The 20,589-nt window shown below is 45.3% G+C and overlaps 12 protein-coding genes and 1 non-coding gene across 13 annotated transcripts; 3 read left to right on the forward strand and 10 right to left on the reverse strand.

Annotated features, from left to right (window-relative positions):
• Nucleotides 1-129: 129 nt before the first annotated feature.
• Nucleotides 130-1,545, forward strand: ORC5 (origin recognition complex subunit 5; the record flags this gene model as incomplete). Its single annotated transcript, XM_002554281.1, has 1 exon — nucleotides 130-1,545. The coding sequence occupies one exon, from the start codon at nucleotides 130-132 to the stop codon at nucleotides 1,543-1,545; it is 1,416 nt and encodes a 471-aa protein (XP_002554327.1).
• A 154-nt stretch (nucleotides 1,546-1,699) lies between these two features.
• LIN1 (U5 snRNP complex subunit LIN1) lies at nucleotides 1,700-2,770 on the forward strand (the record flags this gene model as incomplete). Its single annotated transcript, XM_002554282.1, has 1 exon — nucleotides 1,700-2,770. The coding sequence occupies one exon, from the start codon at nucleotides 1,700-1,702 to the stop codon at nucleotides 2,768-2,770; it is 1,071 nt and encodes a 356-aa protein (XP_002554328.1).
• Nucleotides 2,771-2,808: 38 nt separating this feature from the next.
• LTO1 (ribosome biosynthesis protein LTO1) lies at nucleotides 2,809-3,297 on the reverse strand (the record flags this gene model as incomplete). The annotated part of the gene is made up of 1 exon (XM_002554283.1): nucleotides 2,809-3,297. One exon carries the CDS (start codon nucleotides 3,295-3,297, stop codon nucleotides 2,809-2,811), a length of 489 nt encoding a protein of 162 aa, XP_002554329.1.
• A 287-nt stretch (nucleotides 3,298-3,584) lies between these two features.
• On the reverse strand, nucleotides 3,585-3,806 carry ATX1 (copper metallochaperone ATX1; the record flags this gene model as incomplete). The annotated part of the gene is made up of 1 exon (XM_002554284.1): nucleotides 3,585-3,806. One exon carries the CDS (start codon nucleotides 3,804-3,806, stop codon nucleotides 3,585-3,587), a length of 222 nt encoding a protein of 73 aa, XP_002554330.1.
• A 199-nt stretch (nucleotides 3,807-4,005) lies between these two features.
• Nucleotides 4,006-6,228, reverse strand: DSL1 (Dsl1p; the record flags this gene model as incomplete). The annotated part of the gene is made up of 1 exon (XM_002554285.1): nucleotides 4,006-6,228. The coding sequence occupies one exon, from the start codon at nucleotides 6,226-6,228 to the stop codon at nucleotides 4,006-4,008; it is 2,223 nt and encodes a 740-aa protein (XP_002554331.1).
• A 637-nt stretch (nucleotides 6,229-6,865) lies between these two features.
• On the reverse strand, nucleotides 6,866-6,959 carry SNR71. The gene has a single exon (XR_002432199.1). It is a non-coding gene; the product is annotated as a snR71 (small nucleolar RNA).
• A 269-nt stretch (nucleotides 6,960-7,228) lies between these two features.
• SIP3 (Sip3p) lies at nucleotides 7,229-10,927 on the reverse strand (the record flags this gene model as incomplete). The annotated part of the gene is made up of 1 exon (XM_002554286.1): nucleotides 7,229-10,927. The coding sequence occupies one exon, from the start codon at nucleotides 10,925-10,927 to the stop codon at nucleotides 7,229-7,231; it is 3,699 nt and encodes a 1,232-aa protein (XP_002554332.1).
• Nucleotides 10,928-11,115: 188 nt separating this feature from the next.
• Nucleotides 11,116-12,336, reverse strand: TGL2 (triglyceride lipase; the record flags this gene model as incomplete). Its single annotated transcript, XM_002554287.1, has 1 exon — nucleotides 11,116-12,336. One exon carries the CDS (start codon nucleotides 12,334-12,336, stop codon nucleotides 11,116-11,118), a length of 1,221 nt encoding a protein of 406 aa, XP_002554333.1.
• Nucleotides 12,337-12,488: 152 nt separating this feature from the next.
• Nucleotides 12,489-13,481, reverse strand: KLTH0F02838g (PPIL4 family peptidylprolyl isomerase; the record flags this gene model as incomplete). The annotated part of the gene is made up of 1 exon (XM_002554288.1): nucleotides 12,489-13,481. The coding sequence occupies one exon, from the start codon at nucleotides 13,479-13,481 to the stop codon at nucleotides 12,489-12,491; it is 993 nt and encodes a 330-aa protein (XP_002554334.1).
• Nucleotides 13,482-13,608: 127 nt separating this feature from the next.
• On the reverse strand, nucleotides 13,609-15,147 carry COQ6 (putative N,N-dimethylaniline monooxygenase COQ6; the record flags this gene model as incomplete). The annotated part of the gene is made up of 1 exon (XM_002554289.1): nucleotides 13,609-15,147. The coding sequence occupies one exon, from the start codon at nucleotides 15,145-15,147 to the stop codon at nucleotides 13,609-13,611; it is 1,539 nt and encodes a 512-aa protein (XP_002554335.1).
• Nucleotides 15,148-15,630: 483 nt separating this feature from the next.
• On the forward strand, nucleotides 15,631-18,066 carry FOL1 (trifunctional dihydropteroate synthetase/dihydrohydroxymethylpterin pyrophosphokinase/dihydroneopterin aldolase FOL1; the record flags this gene model as incomplete). The annotated part of the gene is made up of 1 exon (XM_002554290.1): nucleotides 15,631-18,066. The coding sequence occupies one exon, from the start codon at nucleotides 15,631-15,633 to the stop codon at nucleotides 18,064-18,066; it is 2,436 nt and encodes an 811-aa protein (XP_002554336.1).
• Nucleotides 18,067-18,203: 137 nt separating this feature from the next.
• Nucleotides 18,204-18,692, reverse strand: GIS2 (mRNA-binding translational activator GIS2; the record flags this gene model as incomplete). The annotated part of the gene is made up of 1 exon (XM_002554291.1): nucleotides 18,204-18,692. The coding sequence occupies one exon, from the start codon at nucleotides 18,690-18,692 to the stop codon at nucleotides 18,204-18,206; it is 489 nt and encodes a 162-aa protein (XP_002554337.1).
• Nucleotides 18,693-19,094: 402 nt separating this feature from the next.
• RTC4 (Rtc4p) lies at nucleotides 19,095-20,219 on the reverse strand (the record flags this gene model as incomplete). The annotated part of the gene is made up of 1 exon (XM_002554292.1): nucleotides 19,095-20,219. One exon carries the CDS (start codon nucleotides 20,217-20,219, stop codon nucleotides 19,095-19,097), a length of 1,125 nt encoding a protein of 374 aa, XP_002554338.1.
• Between the last annotated feature and the right edge of the window lie 370 nt (nucleotides 20,220-20,589).

Raw genomic sequence — 20,589 nt, forward strand, 5'->3', positions numbered from 1 at the left:
TCAAGAGTCAGTACGTACGTACGAACGCATCAGAAAATCAATACGCTTTACTTTAACACTATGGGTCATTGATGTAAACAATGCATTATACGCCAATTACACAGCGGCTCGCTCTCAACCCAAGTACACATGGTAATTAATGTGCCCTCTGTTAAGTTCAGGGACTACCAAGTTGATGCCGTCTCTTCTTTTGTAAGCGAGGACCCATCATTTGCTCCGCCAAATGTCGTCATTCAAGGGCATCATAGCTCAGGCAAGACATTGACAATGCGCAAATTTTTTGAATATAACCCTCAAATTTATAATTGCTGGCTGAATCCAATTGAGCTCGTGTCATGGAAGCCGTTGTTGCAGCACGTTGCAAGGATGATATCTTCGACTCTGGCAAATCTCTTCCCCGATATATCTTGCGAAGAACAAGATGCTCTTGAAGCTGAGGACTTCTATCTGCTTATCAAGTTTTTGCATGCCGTGCTTCGAAGCTACCAGCTTTTGGAAAAGGACATCAGCCTTTTTGTGGTTTTTGACGGTTTTGATCAGCTGCAAGAACTTGACTCGGAGCTTTTACCGAAATTTATCAAATTGCATGAACTCTTGCCTCCGAATCTTAGAGTTCAACTTAAGTTTATTTACATCGTTCATGATACCGCGTTTCTAAGCAGATACAGCACTTACAACCTCCCGACAATCATTTTTCCTAGGTATAAACATGAACAAGTTGCTGAGATCCTACTTCAAAAAAAAGTTAGTGAATACATCGAAAGCGAGAAGCTACTTTGCAAGGTCGTTAGTTGCGGGCTTGATCCAGAAGATTCAACTTTTGAACAAATTGCAGAGAATTACATCAAAATCATTATTCAAGCATTTCATTCATACACCGGTAATGACATAGTTGCACTAGGAGACTTGATGGACTCGAAGTGGGAAAGCTACGTCCAATCGATTACCGCAGAAAACATCAATGAGCCGCTTTCTCTTTACCGTTCCAATATCGATCTCTACACGACAACGGGTGATACTTTCGTGGCAGAGGAGGAAGCTTGCGTTGAAACAGGCGACAGCGAGAGGGCCACAGCGTATGAGCTGTCGTGTATCTCAAAGTTTCTGCTCATTGCTGCATACCTTTGTTCTTATTTAGAGCCGCGTTACGACAGCAAGATTTTTTCCAAGAAGTCGCATTTGAGAGCTGGCAGGTCATCTTATGGACGACGTGCTAAAATGGAAACCAATCCTCGTTACTTGCAGCCTTCCCTTTTTCCTCTCGAGCGCCTCTTTTCAATTTTTCAGGCTATATTTCCAGTTGAGGAGCAAGAGAATCATAGCATATTTCACCATACTGAGCCTATGAGAGCTAACGTTGAAGTTTATGAGAACCTTGCAGAGCTTAACAGCTTAAAACTCATCACTACAGCAACTCCCAAGAACGTAGATTATCTCAGTTACAAACTCAAATGGAAAGTCAATGTTCCTTGGGAAATTATCACAGAGCTAGCATCGTCAGTCAACTTTGATATAGCTGACTACTTTTCGGGCTTGCATTATTAGGCGCAGCTTTATCTCAATGGCATGGTGGTTAACGACCTAGGCGAAACGATCAAAGTTGTTGCCATCCTAAAGTTATATTTCATTCACATGTATCGATTTAAACTTTTGTAAAAATATTAAGCTGTCTCCTGCCTAAGCACTGAGCTGGTAAAGAATGAACAATGATCACGATGGGAGCTCTGATAACGAAGCAATCAAGGAGGAAGGCTTTGTGCGTAAAAAGAGAAAGCTTACAGTTTCATCGGACCTGTACGATGACGACTCCTCAGACAATGAAAGCGATGATGAAGATGAAGGACTTAAGACAGACCCTAGCGCCAAAATCACGGATACCGCTATCGACAATAGAGACCAAGGTGAAGATGATATGTTTGCTTCCGACAGCGAAGGGACTAGTATGAATCAAAAGAATTCCAGCGAGCATCTACCAAACGGAAACGCGAGAAAGTGGGACGATAAGCAGAACGATGTGGCATCTAATGGAGGTGTTCAAATAGAGGCCTTTAATCTTGATGAAGAATCAAGAACCGGTGCTTTTGACCAGTTTGGAAACTACACTGAGAACCCTAGTCGTGGTGACGAATCAGAAGCGCAAGACTATTGGTTAGATGGATACAACAACGAAGGGCTAATTCAGCAAGTTAGAGCTGCGCAAAAAGAGCGCCTTAAGCGAGAGAAACTAGAGAGATCTAAGGCTCTCGACCAGAAGCGAGTCCTGACTTTAGATGGCGCTCTCAAAAGACTCTTCTTTTTTCTCTCAGCGGACGAGACAACATTAGAAGCGCTAGGGAGATTGAACAGCTATCGAAGGTTGTTTGGAAAAAAAACTAAATACCCGCGTTATGAAGCTCGTGAAGGGGACGATTCGCAAGAACTTCGTGAGCTCAAGATTAAGCATACTGTGAGCGCAATTGAGTTTGTTACGGATCTTCTGGACATCATAGAAAGGAAAGGTATTACGGACGTTTACGAATTGACTAGGTCCAAGGTCGAAACCTTAATTAAAGAGGAGTCGCTGGACAACCAGGACTTGGACAATTATGAAACGAAGCTCTGGAGCTTTAAATGGCTCACAGACTTAGCTACGGTCAATGAAAGCTACACCAATTACGAAATGCAGTGCTGGAAACAGGAGTATTTTGCAGACAACGTTATTGTTAAGTTTGTCGAGGACGGAGATGAGATAAGGAATTGGATTTACATCGAATGTTTACATTTTATGTAGCTGCTCAATATTTTGGGACGGAGTAACCAAGTGCTAGCCTACCACATTTCATTCTGGGGCTGAGATGAAACCTCTGCGGCATCGGATTCAACGTAACTGCTGAGCTCACCTGCCACAATTTTGGATATCTTTTCAACTGATTGAAAAGACAAACCAAGAGAGGGCAGTGAGTCTTGCTCCTTCACGTAGCGGCTCAGCGCGAGCAGCAATAGCCTAAACTTGTTCCTGATTTTAACTATATTGGTCTCATAAGTTTGCACGCTGACCTCATCGTTTCCCATGGAAATTTTGTTGACCATGTCAAGTATCAAGCATGCATTTTTTTGCGCGGCCGAACTTACATTTTGAGACTTTACAGCATTGCAAACTCCCTCTATCAGTCCGATTAAGATGTACCGCTGAAATCCCACCTGCAGCCCGTACTGCTTTCCTTCCAGATAGTTGTGCGTAAGGTTCTCATGTCTTCCTTCTTCGAAGCCGTCGCGATAGAACTGCTCTTCGAGATCTAGTGTCTCGTCAAAATCCATGCGATGCGGTGCACACTAAAGAGGCTCACTAATCAACGCGAACCGCTGCTCTAAAGCTCATCGCTCGAGATCTTTCTAATAAGTGGCATATTATTCAGCTTGACAGTGTTCAATTCGTCTAAAATGATTTAATATATACACTAAGAACTATCATGTGACGCATTATTGAAGTGGGTGCCTTATAATTTCGTATTTTCGTGCAATGATGGAAGGTGGTGGGGCGCAAGTTGGCTAGCGTGAAGGTAACGTGAACATTCCGCATATCTTGCCATTGAGAGCCTCAGTAACTACAATTTTTTAGCCGATTTCACCTCTTTGCCTGTCTTTTTAATCTTTTCCAGTATGGTCTCAAATGGAAGTACGGTGTAGACATCCACAGTCTGCTTTTCCAATGAAATGTCAATTTTGGAAACGTCAGGCTCTAGCCTCGTCAGCACTCTTCTTATGGCGTTAGAACACCCTTCGCAGGACATTACGACATTGAAATGGTAGTGATTTTGAGTAGACATTGGCTTGTGTTTGTCGCACTAAAGTTTGTATTGCAAATGTGTGCCGCAGAATACCTTTATATAGGAGGGGTGCGCTTGCTTACTCTAGTCGAAATAACGCATTAACGCGACTAAAGGCGGAACACTGAGCCGCAGAAGTCCGGGTAACAAAAATGGCACATGACATTTAAGTAAGGTCGGGCGGAGACCGTCGCCTCGCTCAGGTACCCTGCTCCTCGCGGATAGTTCTTATCTCGTCAATACACTCTCTTCTTAGACCTGTGTCGGCGAATAGCATCACGATCCATTGAACGACCTCGTCCGTTGAAAAAAGGTAAAAGTCGCCATTGGAGAACATATCCATGATGTCTGTGAGATGCGCAGTGAGTACGCGCCCGATTATCTCTAATTTCTCTCGGGAGTGCACAATTTTCGGGTCAGTTTCCACCTGCCTAACGTCAGTCCCAGTCAAAAGGAGGTTTATGAGCTCTGCTAGGTTTTCGGAGTTTTTCTCTGAAATCATTCGCCATGACAGTATTTCATTCACGAGGCAATCAGCATAAAGATATTCGAGAAACCCAGATAGGATCCGAGGGTTTCGAAGCTTAAGCAGTGCAGGCAGGGCCGCGGTTTCGATGTATGGAAGCAGCGACTCAATTGTTATGCCCCAATTTGGGCTTTTGTCGCTAGCTTGGAAGTTTTGCAGTTGTTGTCCCATGATTTTCCTCGCCGTCTTTTTAAGGTTTTCGACATGCGTATTCACAAAATGAGAGTTGAGTTCATGCAGACGATACAGTTTACGAGCGTCAGCGCTCTCTGAAAGAATGAAGTCAACATCATGGTAAAGCTGCCACCACTCTTCGTATCTGCACATGCACATGGCCATAAATGAAGTTAGCAGAACATTACGTTTGTAGTCAACAACAGCACTTATTTTGTTTTGCCCAATCTTCTCGCAGCCAGCTTCAAAATCGGTAAAAATTTGTTTGAACAGGTCAGGTACCTGAGTAACCTTCATTGTGTCATCAAAATCGTCTCCAAGACTTGCTGCTTCGTCCCACGCGTTCTGCCAATCGTTTTCTCCTTCAGCATCTTTTTTTGAAAGGACGATAGGATCATGAGCTTCTTTCGAGTCCAGTGCGATTTCCGTTTCACTCCCCCAACCATCTTCATCCTCTCCAACCTCTGCGCTAACATTATCGTGATCCCAGGCCCACTCGTCGTCCGACGTTCCAGTGCCAGTTTTATGTGCTTTGGAGCGTTCGCCAGACAAAACGGAAAGAGAGGTCTTTCGCGCTTTTACTTTTATTGCCCTTTTATTTTTCCAATCCCCACTGGCAAACTGTTTCCTTATGGCAGAAATCTGTTCTTGTAGCAGCTTATCTAGCATGAGATTGTTGATTACTGAATCATCGTTTATTAAGTTATCAAGCTCCCTGCCCGCGTATTGCCAAGATTTCCCTCCTTTATGCGAAAGCTCAGTTAGCATTGTATTCAGGCTAACCACTGAGTTTTTGTAATTAGTTCCTGGTGCAAATAAATGACTAGAGTTCTGCTTGACAAATTTGACTATTTCTGTAAGCAGAGTATTTCCAAGCTTGGCCAAAATAACAGCAGTATCCTCCGCAGTTGTGACATCTTTCATAAACATAACGAGGGCCTCGAAGCTTTTTAAGGTGTCATCCAAATTTCCGGGGTTCTCTGAAGCTCCTAAAGTACAGCCCTTTAAGGATAAACAAACATTTGCAGAAAAAAGGAACTGCTTAAGTTTTTCCTGAACTGTTTGAAGTCTAACCCACTCATTAAATGCAGTTGCTAGCAAGTTTGTTACTTTATCCTTTGCGTCACCCATGTTCATAGTTGCAACAAACCACGAAGTCGGCTCAAAATGATCCTGTGAAAAGAAACAGGACTTGAGAAACAAAGAGAATGAATCATACTCCAACAGCACGTCGTCGCGGTCCACCGCGATTTTTTGGTTGAACGTAACCGACCTGGCACTTATGTCCCAGAACTGGCGCATAACCTTATCGATTCGAGATAATAAGTCCACATGCAAGGAGTCTATGTGCACCTTCAGCAATCCTTGGAACTGAATAGGGAACAAGGACATGTCAACTTTTTCAAGCCTTTTGTGTAAGTTTTGTAGGGAGTAGTAACAGTTCTCGAGTTCCCACAGCTCGAAATTTGCTTTGAATTCATCAATCAAATTTGCAACTAGGTTGAGTTCCTTTAAGGCACCTAGCTTTTTACTTAGCTGAACGTCCTGGTTCAATATAGCCTGAACATCACTGGGTTCTTCCCGCCTGGCGCTGCCCTCCATCTTAAGGTTTGGATCGCTTTCTATACCGGCTAGAATCGCATCTTGATCATTCAAAATGCGTTTAAGTTGTTGTGAAATACAATGTAGCTCTTGATCAATTATGCCACATGCCTGAGCCATTGTGTTGAAGTAAGCGGTATTACTGTGGAACTGGAAATTGGCTGGTCATCTATAATCTGCCACTTGCATTGTATTTCAACTCTCATTATCGATCACGTGAGTTGTGAACTAGCGAGTATTGCATGGTCGGCATTAGCATGTTGTATCCCGCCACTTTCTGTAGGTGCGCCTCTTTGTGGTTGTAACGCTGGTCTCTCAGACCACATCTGTCTACGGAAAGTGAGAAGAAACGATTCTTGAAACCTTTTACCGCCTGCCAAAAGATGAGAAATTACAATTAAAAATCTGTTAAATAAACCAGTGCTGACTTGGAGCCGCTCTTGAATTAGAGAAGTTCATACTTCGACGAAACAAGGCTAGTTTGAGCTGGCAGCATATTTATGCGCTAAATCTCGAAGGCTTCGCCACATGAAAGGGTTAATAATTAGGTCGGTGTTTGAACTACAACACTAAATGCTTTAGCACAAAGCGCTGGCTTTGGCATTTCAGTAATAAAGCATTAACGCAACAGAGAAGGCAACACATATCGTCACAGAGCATAGCAATCTACAGAGGGCAAGTTGGGATAGCTAATGTCACTAAATTGAGTGATACTACTTTTCATAAGATCTACAGTACTTCTTCCGATAATTTGTATCCTTTGAAATCAGGTAATTGATGAATGTTGGATAGGAATGTGTTGTCGATCATAAAAGATCTGAGTGAGCTGAGTTGGTATCATCATGCAAAGATACGAAGGAAGAAGCAGGCTTTAACCTTCACAAGCAAATAGACTTACTTGCTTGAGCTTGTTAAAGTCCCGGAGTGATTCCAGGAAGTGTTGCGTTGAAATCATTAGTGATGACAGTTTAAGAATTTTTGGATGAGGGTCTCTATAGAAGTTTCCTATGGTTTATATAGCATCTTCAAAAGAGAAAAATAGTTCATTTTCCGGGTAACGATAAAAAATTGCCCATGTTAAAGAGACAGGGCTTGCAGCTGACAGCGCTTATGCAGAAAATTAAAGTAGGTGCTGAATACTCTTGTATTCACTAGAGCACCTGCTACAGTGGTCATGAAGTTGGGAATCATTCGCCCATACATCTGGCATATCTTTTTCAACAGTTCGACAATTTTGCATTTCGTTCAGTAAAAATGTAACATACTCGCCGTGAACCATCTCTTTCTCCATTGTATTGAGGATTTTAAGCTCAACTAACAGCTCGTTTCTCTTGAGGGCCAGCTCGTGTCTTGTTTGGCGGTACTTACTCTCCACTTCCCTCGTGGATTCCAAGAATTTTTCCAGGCAAGCGTCTTGTACATTGGTCAAAGAGTCAGAAAGGAGATCCAAATCATCGATGTACAACGCTCTTTCCATAGGCTTGTTCTCTATATCCACGTAACTCTTGAAAAGCTTATCCGCAGCTTTGACTGACCAGTACGACCACGTAGTTTTGCCCAAAAGACTAAAGTTAGCGATGATAGAGAGCGCCAATGCCAACAGAACAGCCTTGTTGATCATCCTAGCGTTCGTGAGAACCGCGTAAATGAATTGAAAAAACATCCGCGTCACTGCGAATATGACATTAACTGTGTAGAACAAAATCGTACGCATCATAAACCTCAGGAGCGAGCTTCTTGAGTACCTTGCAACATTAGTCTTCCCATTGTCTCCGAGGTGGGCAGTTTTCTCAGAACCTTGGACCAGCGCCAGCTGTCCACAAAGCCTGATAGCCTTCAGTACTCTTCCATGCTTTCCTATCTTGTCTAAGTACTGTTGGACAACATTGCGGGTCAAAACAGACTCATATCGAAGAGTGTGTAGTACTAAGGTTTTCAAAAACTTGTCAAAAACGTTAAGATTTCTGAAACGAGCGCCAGTCATCTCATCAGAGAAGGCTACGTCGTAGTAGAGGTAAAGTGAGCAACTGCTTGCTTTGTCCAGACCCTTTGATTTTCGGGGGTTCGGATCCGACCGAGAAATTATGATGTATTTTGACAGCACTCTGAAAGCCTTCGCAAATGGCACCTTTATATGGCCAGATTCTTGGTCAACTTCGTAATATTCCCCTTCCTTGGCTAGCTTCATCCTTTGCAACATGTCGAGGTAGGCCACGTTCTTGCTATCTCCTGAACCATTGCCCTCAGGAGGGAAAAATGTTTGAGTGTGGCCTATCTTAAAGTGAACTATCCTAACCGCCTCTTTCAAATCCCCTGAATCTCTAACTTGCCAGGCGGTAGTTGTGTTTCCTGACCCAGACCGATCCGCTAACAGATAGCAGCTTGGAAAGGCGCTTGATTTGTCTCCAAAAAGTACGTGCATAAGGCCTTTTGGGGAAATGTTGAAATCCATTTTGAACACAGAGCAGTACCTGCTTTGGAAGGATTGCTGACGTTTTCTGAGCTCATTGAGGGGATTTTCTAAAGGCCGAAACAGACTTTCTACAGCAGTTGCCTCCTCGCCTCCTTTGAGATTTGTGCTTGGTGTGCTTGGTCGGCTTTTATCATCAAAGTCCCGGTCAATACTGGCGAAGAGTGAAAGGATTTCCTTCTCACTTTTGAGCTCCTCTGTAGTGCCGTTCTGAAGAAGTTGACGAATCTTTGTTGCTATCAATTCTGGATTATCGAAGAAGATACTACAGGACATGGAAAGCTCATTCATATCATATAATTTCAGAATTCCTGCCTTATTATCGCCTTCTATTTTAACTTCTTCAACGGAGACAATATCCTCTAAGCTTCTATTAAGCAGGCAAATGAAACCCATGGAATTCATATAAAAGTAGATGTTCCTGGCAGTGATATAGCACATACCAGAAAATCCCTGTTTAGTGTTGGGAGACCATGAACAGGGGAATGAGAGAAGAAGGAGTTCATCAGATCTTTCGAGATTCCGTTGAATGGCTGTGGGGAAAAAAAGGCTCCTAAATTGCAAGTCTGCATTTCTCATACCCCTTTGGTAAAAGTCTGGATAGTTCATAGGACTCCAAGTTGGAGATGTTCTCTCTGCTTGTGGAGTATGGGCTTCAGGCACAGGACTTTGTCGCTCTTTATAATTATTTCCATCTACTTTCCTTGTGTTAAAGCAGAACTCGCTCCAGTTAACGCTGCCCCAAAAGTTAGCTGTTATAGCATTTGGTACTCCATCGTTGACCAGATAGTAGCTTGAGATTACGCTGAGCTTCGTGAGTTTAGTGGATATAGGGGTTTTTAAAAGCGGTGTTTCAAATGGAGAATCTTGAGGGAATATAATAGATCCTGTTTCGGAGAACGCAGCCTTCATTAGCTGCAAAATGGACTTTCCATAAAGGCCATTTGGATCAAAGGATGTGAGCTGTTGGTCGGTTTGGTTGCTTGAACTGCACGCAAACTCAAAGAAGATGGGCGGTATCCTCGAAAACGACAGCTCGTATTCGGAGTCGTCTTTTTCTAAGCTCAAAACGTGCTTTTTAGCTTCGTCAAACACTTGAAGCCACGACTTTAGATCTGATAAAGACTCCGTTTGAAACACAAGAGAAATGCGTTCTGCCGTATTACTTCGCCCATTGTTCGTACCCGGCTCTGCGCCAGCTATTTGAGCTTCAAAGCAAAACTTCCTCTCCTCATTAGGGTCATACCTGACATTCATTAAAAGAACTCCGAATTTATCAGTTTCTTCAACAGCTGTCTCGGCAGGGGAGAGAAGAAACATGCCAAACACAGACTTCTTAACAAAACACCATCTTCGAACCCAAACTGTGCGAGCTGGTTTTCCAACTTGCGTTTTCATAAAAAGCCAGCCTGACTTTTCCGTAGATTTTTTTGAGCCTTGAGAGCTATGATCGAGTAAAGACGCTTGATTGATTCCTTTAATGTTATAGTCACGCAGATCCCTCGAAGGTTCTAATTGTTTTATCGTGAATGCTTGGACTTGTTCTTTCGCCCTTTTCATGTCTTCTAGAAGCGAAGCATTGTTTTCTACCATCTGCAGATGCCACCTAGAGTGTCTTGAGTATAAATCCATTGCCTGGTCACCACCCTTTGGAGTGTTCATTATCGTATTCTTCATAGGGTCTCTCCTAACGAGCGTACCGACAACGCCACTTATTGCAACGTCCAAAGCTTCCTGAATTTGTGAAATTTCCCAAGCCAAATCGAGTGAAGCTTCCAAGTAGCTTTTACGTGCCTCAAACAACTGAAAAGCATCTTCGCGCATACTCGAAGGTTCTACATTAGGTCCCGAGATCTTCGTGCTTTGGTATTTGGCAAGAAGCGTGTCATGCTTTGATTGATAATAGTCGAAGTTCTTTCGCTTTTCTCGGTATGGTTCGATAATGTCGGTTGATATCTTGAGGACATGAGAGAGAAATGACTCTGGGTCGCCTCTTAGCAGCACAAGTAAGCGATTTGATAGGCTGCAAAGATCACTATGGAATGCTTCGAGTATCATGGGGGTATACATTTGGTTTTCTACAACCCCATTATAAAGATAGTCTGCTGGGGGCAATGCTTGCGCGAAAAATGTGTCGCTGATCTGCTTGAAGTCATCAAGAGACGGCAGAAACTTGTGCTTGTAGAACCTTAAAACATTCTCAATCCAGCTCTCGAAAGATTCAATTTGGACATGATAAAAGTTTGTACTGGCTCGAAATGATGGAGAATCCAGCGATGCTTCCTTGAATGACACTGATATGAGCTTCAGCAAATGACTTGGCCCTTTTGGAGTTTTTTCTACAGCCATGAAGATATCAAAGCTTTGGGGCTAGAACTTGGAGGTTGGCTTGCAAGTTTGTTTAACGACTAAAGGAGCATGCGAATTTCAGTCTTTTAGGCGCTGCTTCTTAGCAGATTTCATAATGGACTGATAGAAAATGAACGCCCCTATGTTAACAGTACTACTGATGAAGATCACGTGATTTGATAAGCTGTTCAGAAGCCTCTTTGGGCCAAGTTATCGGCAATGCTTAAGTAAAAGTCGAGGACATCAAGTTCCGGCTGGACCTGTTCTCCAATTGAATCACTGATTTTGAACACTTTGCTCGCAACTTCTTTCTGTAGTCGATTTTTCCAGTTTATAACATCAAGGTGGTCAGTATTTTGCAGGGTCCCCATGTAGTTGCCCCACTTGCTGCTCCGCACAGTCACTAGACCATCATTGAGCTCTCCACCCGAGAGGCTGAACATTAAGTGCCAAGAAGCGTAGAAAAGATTAAACCATTTTGGCTGACAGGAAGCGCCGTAACTAAAATAAGCAACATCTTTGCTGTTTGGCGTAACTCTGTTAAACTCTTTCATGCTGCTAGTGGTCAACTCATAGATAGCAGGTGGTAGTAGTTTGACAGTTGATTCGGTGGGAAGGCCTTTTTGCATATCAGACGCAAGACCTACGAGAAAATCAGCCATCTCGGAGCCGCGATGAGGAGTTGACACTGTAGTTAAACTCACAACCTCGAAATTCTTGTTTGGTATTCTCGAAATTAAGAAGCGGCTGTCCAATCCTCCCATGGAGTGTGCAATCAAGTTGACTTTTACGCGCTTATGAGGCTGACGCTCATTTTTAGCACCTGGGCTGTTATAGATGTCACTAGACTTCTGAGACAGCCGCAAGTGTTTTGTTTCGCGTTCTATGAATTCGTTAAGCGTATTGGCCCTTTCTTCTATACTGGCAAATCCTGGTACGCGCGCAGATATTACGGTACATCCTTTAGCCTCTAAGGCCTCCTTGACACCGAACCAGTACTCAACTTCCAACAGCCCCTTCATTCTCGAATCTTCTGTGTCATTTTCAAGTAGCTGCTCTGAATTACTGGAAGCTGTATGGTTATTGAGAACCCTAGTAATGCGCGCTATTGAGGGTACCAGTATCAACCGATCAAATCCTGAAAAGCCATGACAGAGGACAATGGGATTCTTCGGGGCGGTGAAATGAGACTTTTTTGGGATACTGGTAATGGCCTCGCCATATTTGACACGATCTGTGATGGTTTTGAAGTAAGTTTTTGTGAATTGTTCAAAATCCACATCTTCATGTGCTGCATACACTTTACGGAAGGATGCCTGTTTTGGCTCTAAGAGTGATCGGATCCTCTTCCAAATGACCCATGGTTTCCTATCACTGCTTTGAGAGTTTCTGGTACTGATATCGCTCATTGTGCGTGTCTATTAGCACTACTTGCACGTTAATCTGGGTAGTTGATAGATCTGAAATTTCATGCACCCTTCACGACATCGAACTTTAAACAAAATACAAGATATAACAAGGTTCGTAAGCTGGTAACTCTTAAACTTGAATAAGTTAGTATCTACCTTAATTTCCTAGCGCTTTGGCAGAAATCTACGTGGATTCTTCTATCATCAATTAGGACACCATCCATTTTAGAGTATGCCATCTCGCACGATTCCTTTTTTGTAAACTCTATGAAACCGTAACCCAAAGAACTGCCTGTTTCTTTGTCACGCACAATTTCAATAACATCTATTTCCCCGAATCTGTGGAAGATTGTTGCTAAGTCTTTTGCTCTCGTTATAGGATTCAGCCTGCAAACAAATAACACCCTTTCAGAAGGCTTTATTCCGACATACGGAATATCGCCAAGAATTTCGAGTGTCAACTCTTTGCTACGCATCTCCCTCTCTATCTTTTTCTGCTCATCAAGGCCTGATTCTTGATTAGGCCTGTTTGTAAGGTGCGGAGGTAACCTTACAGTTTTTATTGGCATTTCAATCTGGAAGCAGCGAAAACACTCTGGGTCTGGAAACGGGTCATGCAAAATATATGCTTTTTTAATACGGATGTCAACGTTGGGCCTTTTTTGGTCATCTGTAACCTTAATGAACATTTTACGCAGCGCCTGCAAATATTCGTCCGCAACCCTGCCAAACCGCACAATATTCTCATATATTGTGTCGTCTTCTGCGAGGGAAATCATGAAACGGGAGCCTATGACTGGAGTTGAGTTTTCTAAAAGCGAAACAAGAAATGCAATGTCCCCTAGATGAGCCAGGGTACTTTTACTATAGGCCTGTGATGACTTCAACAACTCTGCGGACGGCTCTTTGTTCCCACACAGGCCTTGGATTGAAGTGCTGTGTATCCTCAGACTCCCGCGATACTCGTTTCCTAACAGAGCATCCCCACATTCTACAGAGTAATCCTTATTAAGGTTGTAGAAGCATTGATAATCGAAAAAGCCACTCTTGCATAGTTTTAGAAAATTAAAAGACTCAACCGGACACTTGTCGAAATCCAAGTCAACAGCAAGATCTCCTTCAGTGGTTTCTAGTAGAACGCTCATAGCCTGTACGAGCAGATTTCAGCGTCTTAGCCGCCGTAGCTATTCGAATCTTATACATTATAATGTGTGTTTTGACATAGAGCTTGCCAAGGTCATAGTTGATCACATGACTTAATGAAGCGCTCACTCACTGAGAGGGGCCGCTCACCTTGGCCATCATAAAATCCTTGATAGGGCCCAGACTTTGGATCGCTTTGAGGCCAAAGCTTCTTGCAGCCACGATAGGACCAAAGTCAGTTGAATAGAGTTTGTGTAACTTGTCTACAACGCCAAGCAACATATTATTGGTGGGATAGCGATCAGCCCAGTAAGGCTCTAAGGCCAAAAGAGACCCGAGGTCTAGGCCTCTTTGATAGGCTTTTTCGAGTGCTTTCACCAAAGACTCCACATCTCCTTGGCCCATGTTCAGGCCTTGGCCAGCTAACGGATGTGTTGTGTGAGCAGCGTCGCCGACTAAGGCGATTCTATCGGCCACATATGAATCTGCATGCGAAAGCTTCAATGGGAACCTTGCCCTTGATGTACTGTCGATACTGCTAACCGCGGGAGGATATATTTCATCAATAAAAGCGTCATTGTCAAGCTTGCTGTAAACCAATTCCGTACGGTAAGCAATGTCGCTCTTAAGCTCCTGGGTGGTGATAGAACCTTGTTCTAGCTGTTTGTAGTAATACTGCATGTCAGCATCTTCGAGTACGAACGCAGCGTTCACAAGTAGTACGAATTGCTCGGGGTCAATGGATAGCAGTAAACGAGACAATGGCTCTGTAGTGCTCCACACCAATGTGGCATCATCGCCTGGGAGCGGCAAGTGGGCAATAGGACCTGTGGGAAGAAACCTTTGCCAGCCTCTCACTTTGAAAGGTGGATAGTCAAGTTTCATAGTAGCTACGACACCGAACCTGTTATAGAACCAGCCCCTAGACTCAATTTTAGAGAACTTCCGTACTGGAGAATTGAAGCCATCGCAACCAACCAACAAACGCGTCTTGTAGACTTCTCCATTGCTTAGCGAGACAACAGGCCATGACTGGTGGTCTTCTGGGTCTTCGTAGCGAATATCCTCCACTTTTGTCTGATCGATGAGCTGGAGACCAGACGCGTTCAACTCTGAAAGCCGACGCAAGACAGAACTTTGAATGTTCAGAATCTCCACCATGTATCCCATAGAGCCTCGCTCCATTTCTAGGTGAGCATCTGAACAGCCATCAGAGACAAAAAGGCCGTCAAAAGCCTGCAGTCTTTCCTCCATCAGTTGGACACCAACCCTCTGCTCGAGGAACTGTTTTGATTGCGAGGTCAAGCTAATGATTCTGTTCGTGTATTTTTCGGGAGGTGCATCGTAGAAGCCCGCAACTTTGGTTTTTAGATCGCCTGCGTCCACTAGCGTAGTTGACAAGCCTGATAGATATGGTGACGTCTTTATAGCTGCTGCTAGAGTTAACCCAGCTGGCCCTCCTCCGACAATCAGAACATCTGTTTTCTTGGGCTTTACCGAGGTTGCTAGTGCCCGGAACAGCTGACGCTGAACTATCCGTAGCTTCGATGGCCCCATTACTTGCCTTTTGAGGGTCCTTGGCGCTCGTTTGGCTGAGTGACCGTTTCCCAGCATTGTACCTATCAAATAAATATATAGAAAGTACAATTGTACTCGTGTTTCTGGCATCTTGAAACAGATACCAATTGGCCCATTAAGAGCACTTTTGGTGGAGTTCGCAGCTCCTAGCAGGTCATTCCTATTTAATAGCAACTATGTGTACCAATAATAACCACCTCCTTCCGAAATCGGGTTTCCTTAACCGCGCGAGGAAAGCAGACCATTCGTTTTATTTAGCTGTTCTACACACGACGGCCCTTCAACTCCGAAGGACACCCATTATGTCTGGAATCTAGCGAAAGCTACGGAAGCCTACACAGTCAAATGACAGCACTTAGCTCCCTTTTTTTCATCTTCAACATGTGAAGATTGTTGAAGATGTTTGAAAATTGGCGGTGCCAATTTTTCAGTAGCTGTGGCATCTCATCGGAGTAAAAGAATCTCTAAAAAGCGAATTCTGAAAGAGTACGCTTTCCGGGTTCATGCATCTATAAATTTTACAAGTTGTGGTTCGTCAGAAAACTGTTCCCTAGTGCTGCTAGCCCTATTTATATGAATCGTCATCGGATGATGAGCTCCAGTTTGAAGAAGATGCAGAGCGGTGTGATAAGTCGGGACAAAGTTCATATAGAAAAGCTGGCGCTGCAGGCGATTATTGGCCCGGACTCCTGGAACCGTGTGACCCCGCAAGAATGTAACATCTCTCTGGAGATGGCAACCGATTTCGAAAAGGCGTCGCGGTCGGACGAGCTCAAATACTCGCTAAATTACGCAGTAATCTCCAAGGATATCTCTCATTTTGTCAATCCCCGTCAAAACTACAAATCTCTGGGATTGCTAGCTGAACGTGTTCTGCACCATATCAAGGATGGATACCCTGGTATCCAATCTTTGGCTCTGAAGGCACAGGCTGGCGACGCCCATATAAGATCGGATGGTGTGAGTGTTGTAGTCCACGCACCGGCGAGCGAGCAAACCCCAGATCAGTTGGTCATTTCCAACCTTAAACTGCTTACTTTGATTGGGGTGTTCACTTTCGAGCGTCTGCAGAAGCAGTACGTGACGATTGATATCAATATGCCATGGATGAGGCAGCCTGAAGGTAATGTGGAGTACCGTGATGTGATAGATAGTGTCGTGAGTTTTGTGGAGTCCTCCAACTTCAAGACCGTTGAGGCCTTGGTGGACTCTGTTGCGCAAATCGTCACTCAGCAAGACTATTTCACGAACCACCCAGACGCGCCAGTGATTGTGAAAGTCATAAAACTCAACGCAATCACTGCAACTAGAGGAGTGGGTGTTAGCTGTACTCGCACCAAGAAAGACTTCTTGGGAAAGCCCCTTTTAGAAGTAAATTCTTCCTCTGCCCAGCTGGGCAATGCATCTTTTAACTTGCCTGTCTCGCGCTCTGCGCAAACCGCAAGTAGTTCGAGTATGAACGTTGCTTACTTGGCATTTGGATCAAATGTTGGCGACCGCACTTCAAATATACAATGTGCAATCGACTCCCTGAACGCGCATAAAGATTTGCATGTCACAAAAGTGTCATCCATTTTTGAAAGTGAGCCCATGTACTTCCAAAACCAAAGGTTATTTCTTAATGGGTGCATTGAGGTCAAGACCCTGTTGAGCCCGCAGGAGCTTCTTAAACTTTGTAAGAAAATCGAATACGAAGAGCTCAAACGTGTGAAGGAGTTCGACAACGGGCCTCGGAGCATCGATCTTGACATTATCTTATACAAAACAGAAGATGGCGCGAACGTTGTTTTGACCACCGACGACCTCATTATACCTCATCCCCGACTTCTCGAACGCAGTTTTGTCCTAGAGCCTCTCTGCGAGCTAATCTCATTTAGTGAAGTCCATCCAGTGACAGCAGAGCCAATCATTGAGCATCTCAATCAGATATACGAACAAGAGCGGGACGAAGATGTTCTCTGTAAAGTGATTCCTTTGCCTCGCATTGGAGGCAAAGACAGATTTTTGAAGTTCAAGAACAAGCCTATTAGAGACAGCGTAACCGGCCGCTTCAGCACCCAAACGATATCTTCGACCTACACCATGGGGATTTTGAATACAACACCAGACTCGTTTTCTGACGGCGGCCTGTTGAGTGATAATCTGGACATGCAGGTTGAGAGGATTCGAGTCATAGTTCAAGAAGTTTTAAAGCTCAGTGAGCAGGTGATCATTGACATTGGAGGCTGTTCTACAAGGCCAAATTCTGAGCAGGCCTCGCAACAGCAGGAACTGGAACGTACAATTCCACTTATCAAGAAAATTAGAAGTGACAAAACGATACCTCATGAGAAGGTGATCTTGTCGATCGATACGTATCGTGCTGGTATTGCGAAGCTGGCTATTGAGGCCGGAGTTGACTTGGTGAATGATATATCAGGCGGGCAGTTTGATGCCGACATGTTTGCGGTTCTCGCGGAACATCCCAACGTCGGTTACATCATGTCACATACAAGAGGCGATACAAGTACAATGACAAAGCTCACAAAGTACAGTGATGCTGAGGCCGAAGAAAATACCATTGAGTATGTTTACGGACATGAAGAACGTGGCGAAGACACGGTTCTCGTCCGCAATATAGGACGAGAGCTGGCCCAGCAGTACGCCAAGGCGGTGGAGGTTGGCGTCAAAAGGTGGCAGATTGTGCTGGATCCTGGTGTTGGTTTTGCGAAGCATTCCATGCAAAACCTTGAGGCGATCAAGGGCATCAATGTGCTCAAAAACTACAGTCTTGCCCGGGACCAGCACTTTATTCATTTCCGTAACCTGCCGGTTCTTGTGGGACCCTCGCGTAAAAAGTTTATAGGGAAGATCACCGGCGATGAGACGGCCGCAGACCGGGACTTCACAACGGGCACCGTCGCCGGTGCGTGTGTGGGCTTCGGAGCTGACATTGTTCGAGTCCACGACACTAAAAATTGTGTCAAAAGCATCAGAATGGCAGACGCGCTGTACCGGCAAACGCTCTAAAGAGCCAACTGCCGTTCGCGCCGCACCTGGCCATACAAAAATCACCGTTTAACTAAGAAAGCTATAGTCTAATTTAAACCGCCATAAACGTAATCAAAACAAAAACGTAGGACCCGCTAACAAGGGCTCGAAAACGCTTAGTTCACAGGGCAGTCTCTCGAGATGTGGCCAGCCTCGTTGCAGTTGTAGCAAGTCTTGGCAGACGAGCCAGCAGGGCAGTCCTTGGAGATGTGGCCGACCTTGCCACATGCGTAGCATTTAGAGTCTGACTGCAGGCAGTCCTTGGCCATGTGGTTGGGGCCGCCACATCTGTAGCAGGACACCTTGTTAGCACGCGATGGCGCAGCGCCACCAGCAAATCTGGGCTTTTTAGGATCCGCACAATCCCTCGAGATGTGTCCAGTCTGGTTGCAGTTGTAACAGCGCTGCACGTCACACTCTGACTTCACGTGCCCGGTCTCCCCACAGTTGTAACATTGCTTGAATTCCACCGTCTTGGCCATGGTGCAGTCTGACTGGACATGACCCGGCTGGTTACAGTTGTAACATAATCTCTCAGACTCACAGTCTTCAGCGAGGTGGCCAATCTTGCCACACACGTAGCACGCCTTTTGGGATCCTGACATCACTTCTGCTCAACTAACTTCGCTCTAGCACTAATCAAACTCCCGGAACGCCTGAATAGGTTTTCGATACTCGATTACTGGCCTCATCCATCGATAAATTAGCGACGGCCCTGCAGAAAATTTTTTATGGCTGAACCACTCAGCTCATCGCAGCTTCTGCATGCACCGGGTAAACTGTACGATGGGAACAATGGCACAGCGTTCATTGATGAGTACCGACGCCGCGCGTCCTGGTTTCGCGATGTTTTAGACCATACCTTGGCATGGGGAGAGAGCGCTCGCGGCTCGTGCAGAAATCCGGGTCTCAAGCAGGCATTTTTTCGATCTTAAATTGTAAAAGTAGCGTAGCTGGCTGTGAGCATGTCTTCGCGCCCGCGCAGAAAGACGCTGCCAGCCATCCTGCTATCTTTTATCGTTACTGGGATCCTCGCGCAAGTTGGAACTGTGCCCTGCAGCCTCTAAACGCGCAAGATGCGCAGGAACCTCCCATTCCTCTAGTGGGCCGTCATCCGCAACCAAGAGGCCGAATTCGGTGGTCGCCTCCATGACATCCCAAGCATCCTCGAGCGTCGGCAGGTTCATCTCTTCTTGGCATAGAGCGCTGAGAAGCTCGGGTGCTAGCACATACTGGGCAAAGTCGCTGACGCCCCACCACCTAAGCACCCGGTTGTTCTGACGCGCGATAAGATCTCTGTAGTGATGCAAGACTTCGACCGCGACACGCATCTGGCGGCGCACACCATAGTAGCCCGCGGTGAATAGGCTAAGATCTAGCCTGCGGAACTCGTCGATGCTGAGCACCGCGCGGCGGGACCTCTTGAACGCGCTGCGAGCGTGGTCGTAGTACATGGACGGGTGTTGGCCACTTAGGATCTTCTCCACGAGCGGGAAGTACTTCAGGGTCCTTTCCAGTAGTTCCTCGGCCAGTAACGGCTGCGGCAGCTTCAGTTTCTGCATGTAGCTGTGTCGCACGCATGACACACGTTGGAAGTGCTCTTGCTCGCTACCAGTAGGCCCGTGACTGTGCTTACTGTGCTGTGGCGATGGAAACGACACTTTCTCTTCCCCTGCCTCCTCATCATCAATCCCCTCATTAGCACCAGCCGGCGATGAGCTTCTGTCGTTCTCCCGTCGCAGTCTCTGCAGCTCCTGCTCGTCTACGTCTTGCGGTATTACTTCTAAGTCGCATATCACTTCAATGGGTAAGTCGCCATCTGATTCTGCGTTCTCGGAGTCTTGGTCGTCCGTGCCCGCGCTGTCCAGGCTCGGCGTTGTCTCTTGGACCCGGAGCCTCCCGGGTTCAAGTTCCAAGGGAACTCTGAATTCGCGTTTGCGCCGCAAATTTGTTTCATAGTCTTTACCAGCACGCAGAGCTGTATGCTGCCCTCGGGCTTCCTTTATGACGCGTCCTCGTTGGAAACAGGCTTCTCCGTATCTGCTGCGGGCCTTGGCGCCAGACGCCAGCTTGTCTTCGCGTAGCGAACGAATTTTCTTAGAGCCGTTGTAATGTGCATGCTCGGGTGCCATATCGCAACCTTTGAGTCTCCACTACTTTGTTTCGCTGCTTGCTTGAACTGTCGGGCGGTCGAGCTCTTCACTTTTTCGAGAGATGGACTAACTCATAAGCTACTTAAACAGAACCTGTGATGGAAAATAGCTTCAACAAGCAATAAGGACCCTCGAGGGTCTTGACGATGGGTTTATTTGGCAATGTTGTTTTTTTAGCCTTTCAAAACCCTAAATAGCTTCGTAACGCACCTACCAACTGGGGCGGATACAGGGCACTAAAAGCGTGATGGAAACAATTGGCTGTCAGGTGTAGGACAGGAGGAGCTAATCGTAAAATTGGAATCGCGTTCCATGCGCTAGTGTCTGATTCTTCAAGACTCCGTATCGC

The sequence above is a fragment of the Lachancea thermotolerans genome, assembly GCF_000142805.1.
Source record: "Lachancea thermotolerans CBS 6340 chromosome F complete sequence".
Lineage (NCBI taxonomy): Eukaryota > Fungi > Ascomycota > Saccharomycetes > Saccharomycetales > Saccharomycetaceae > Lachancea > Lachancea thermotolerans.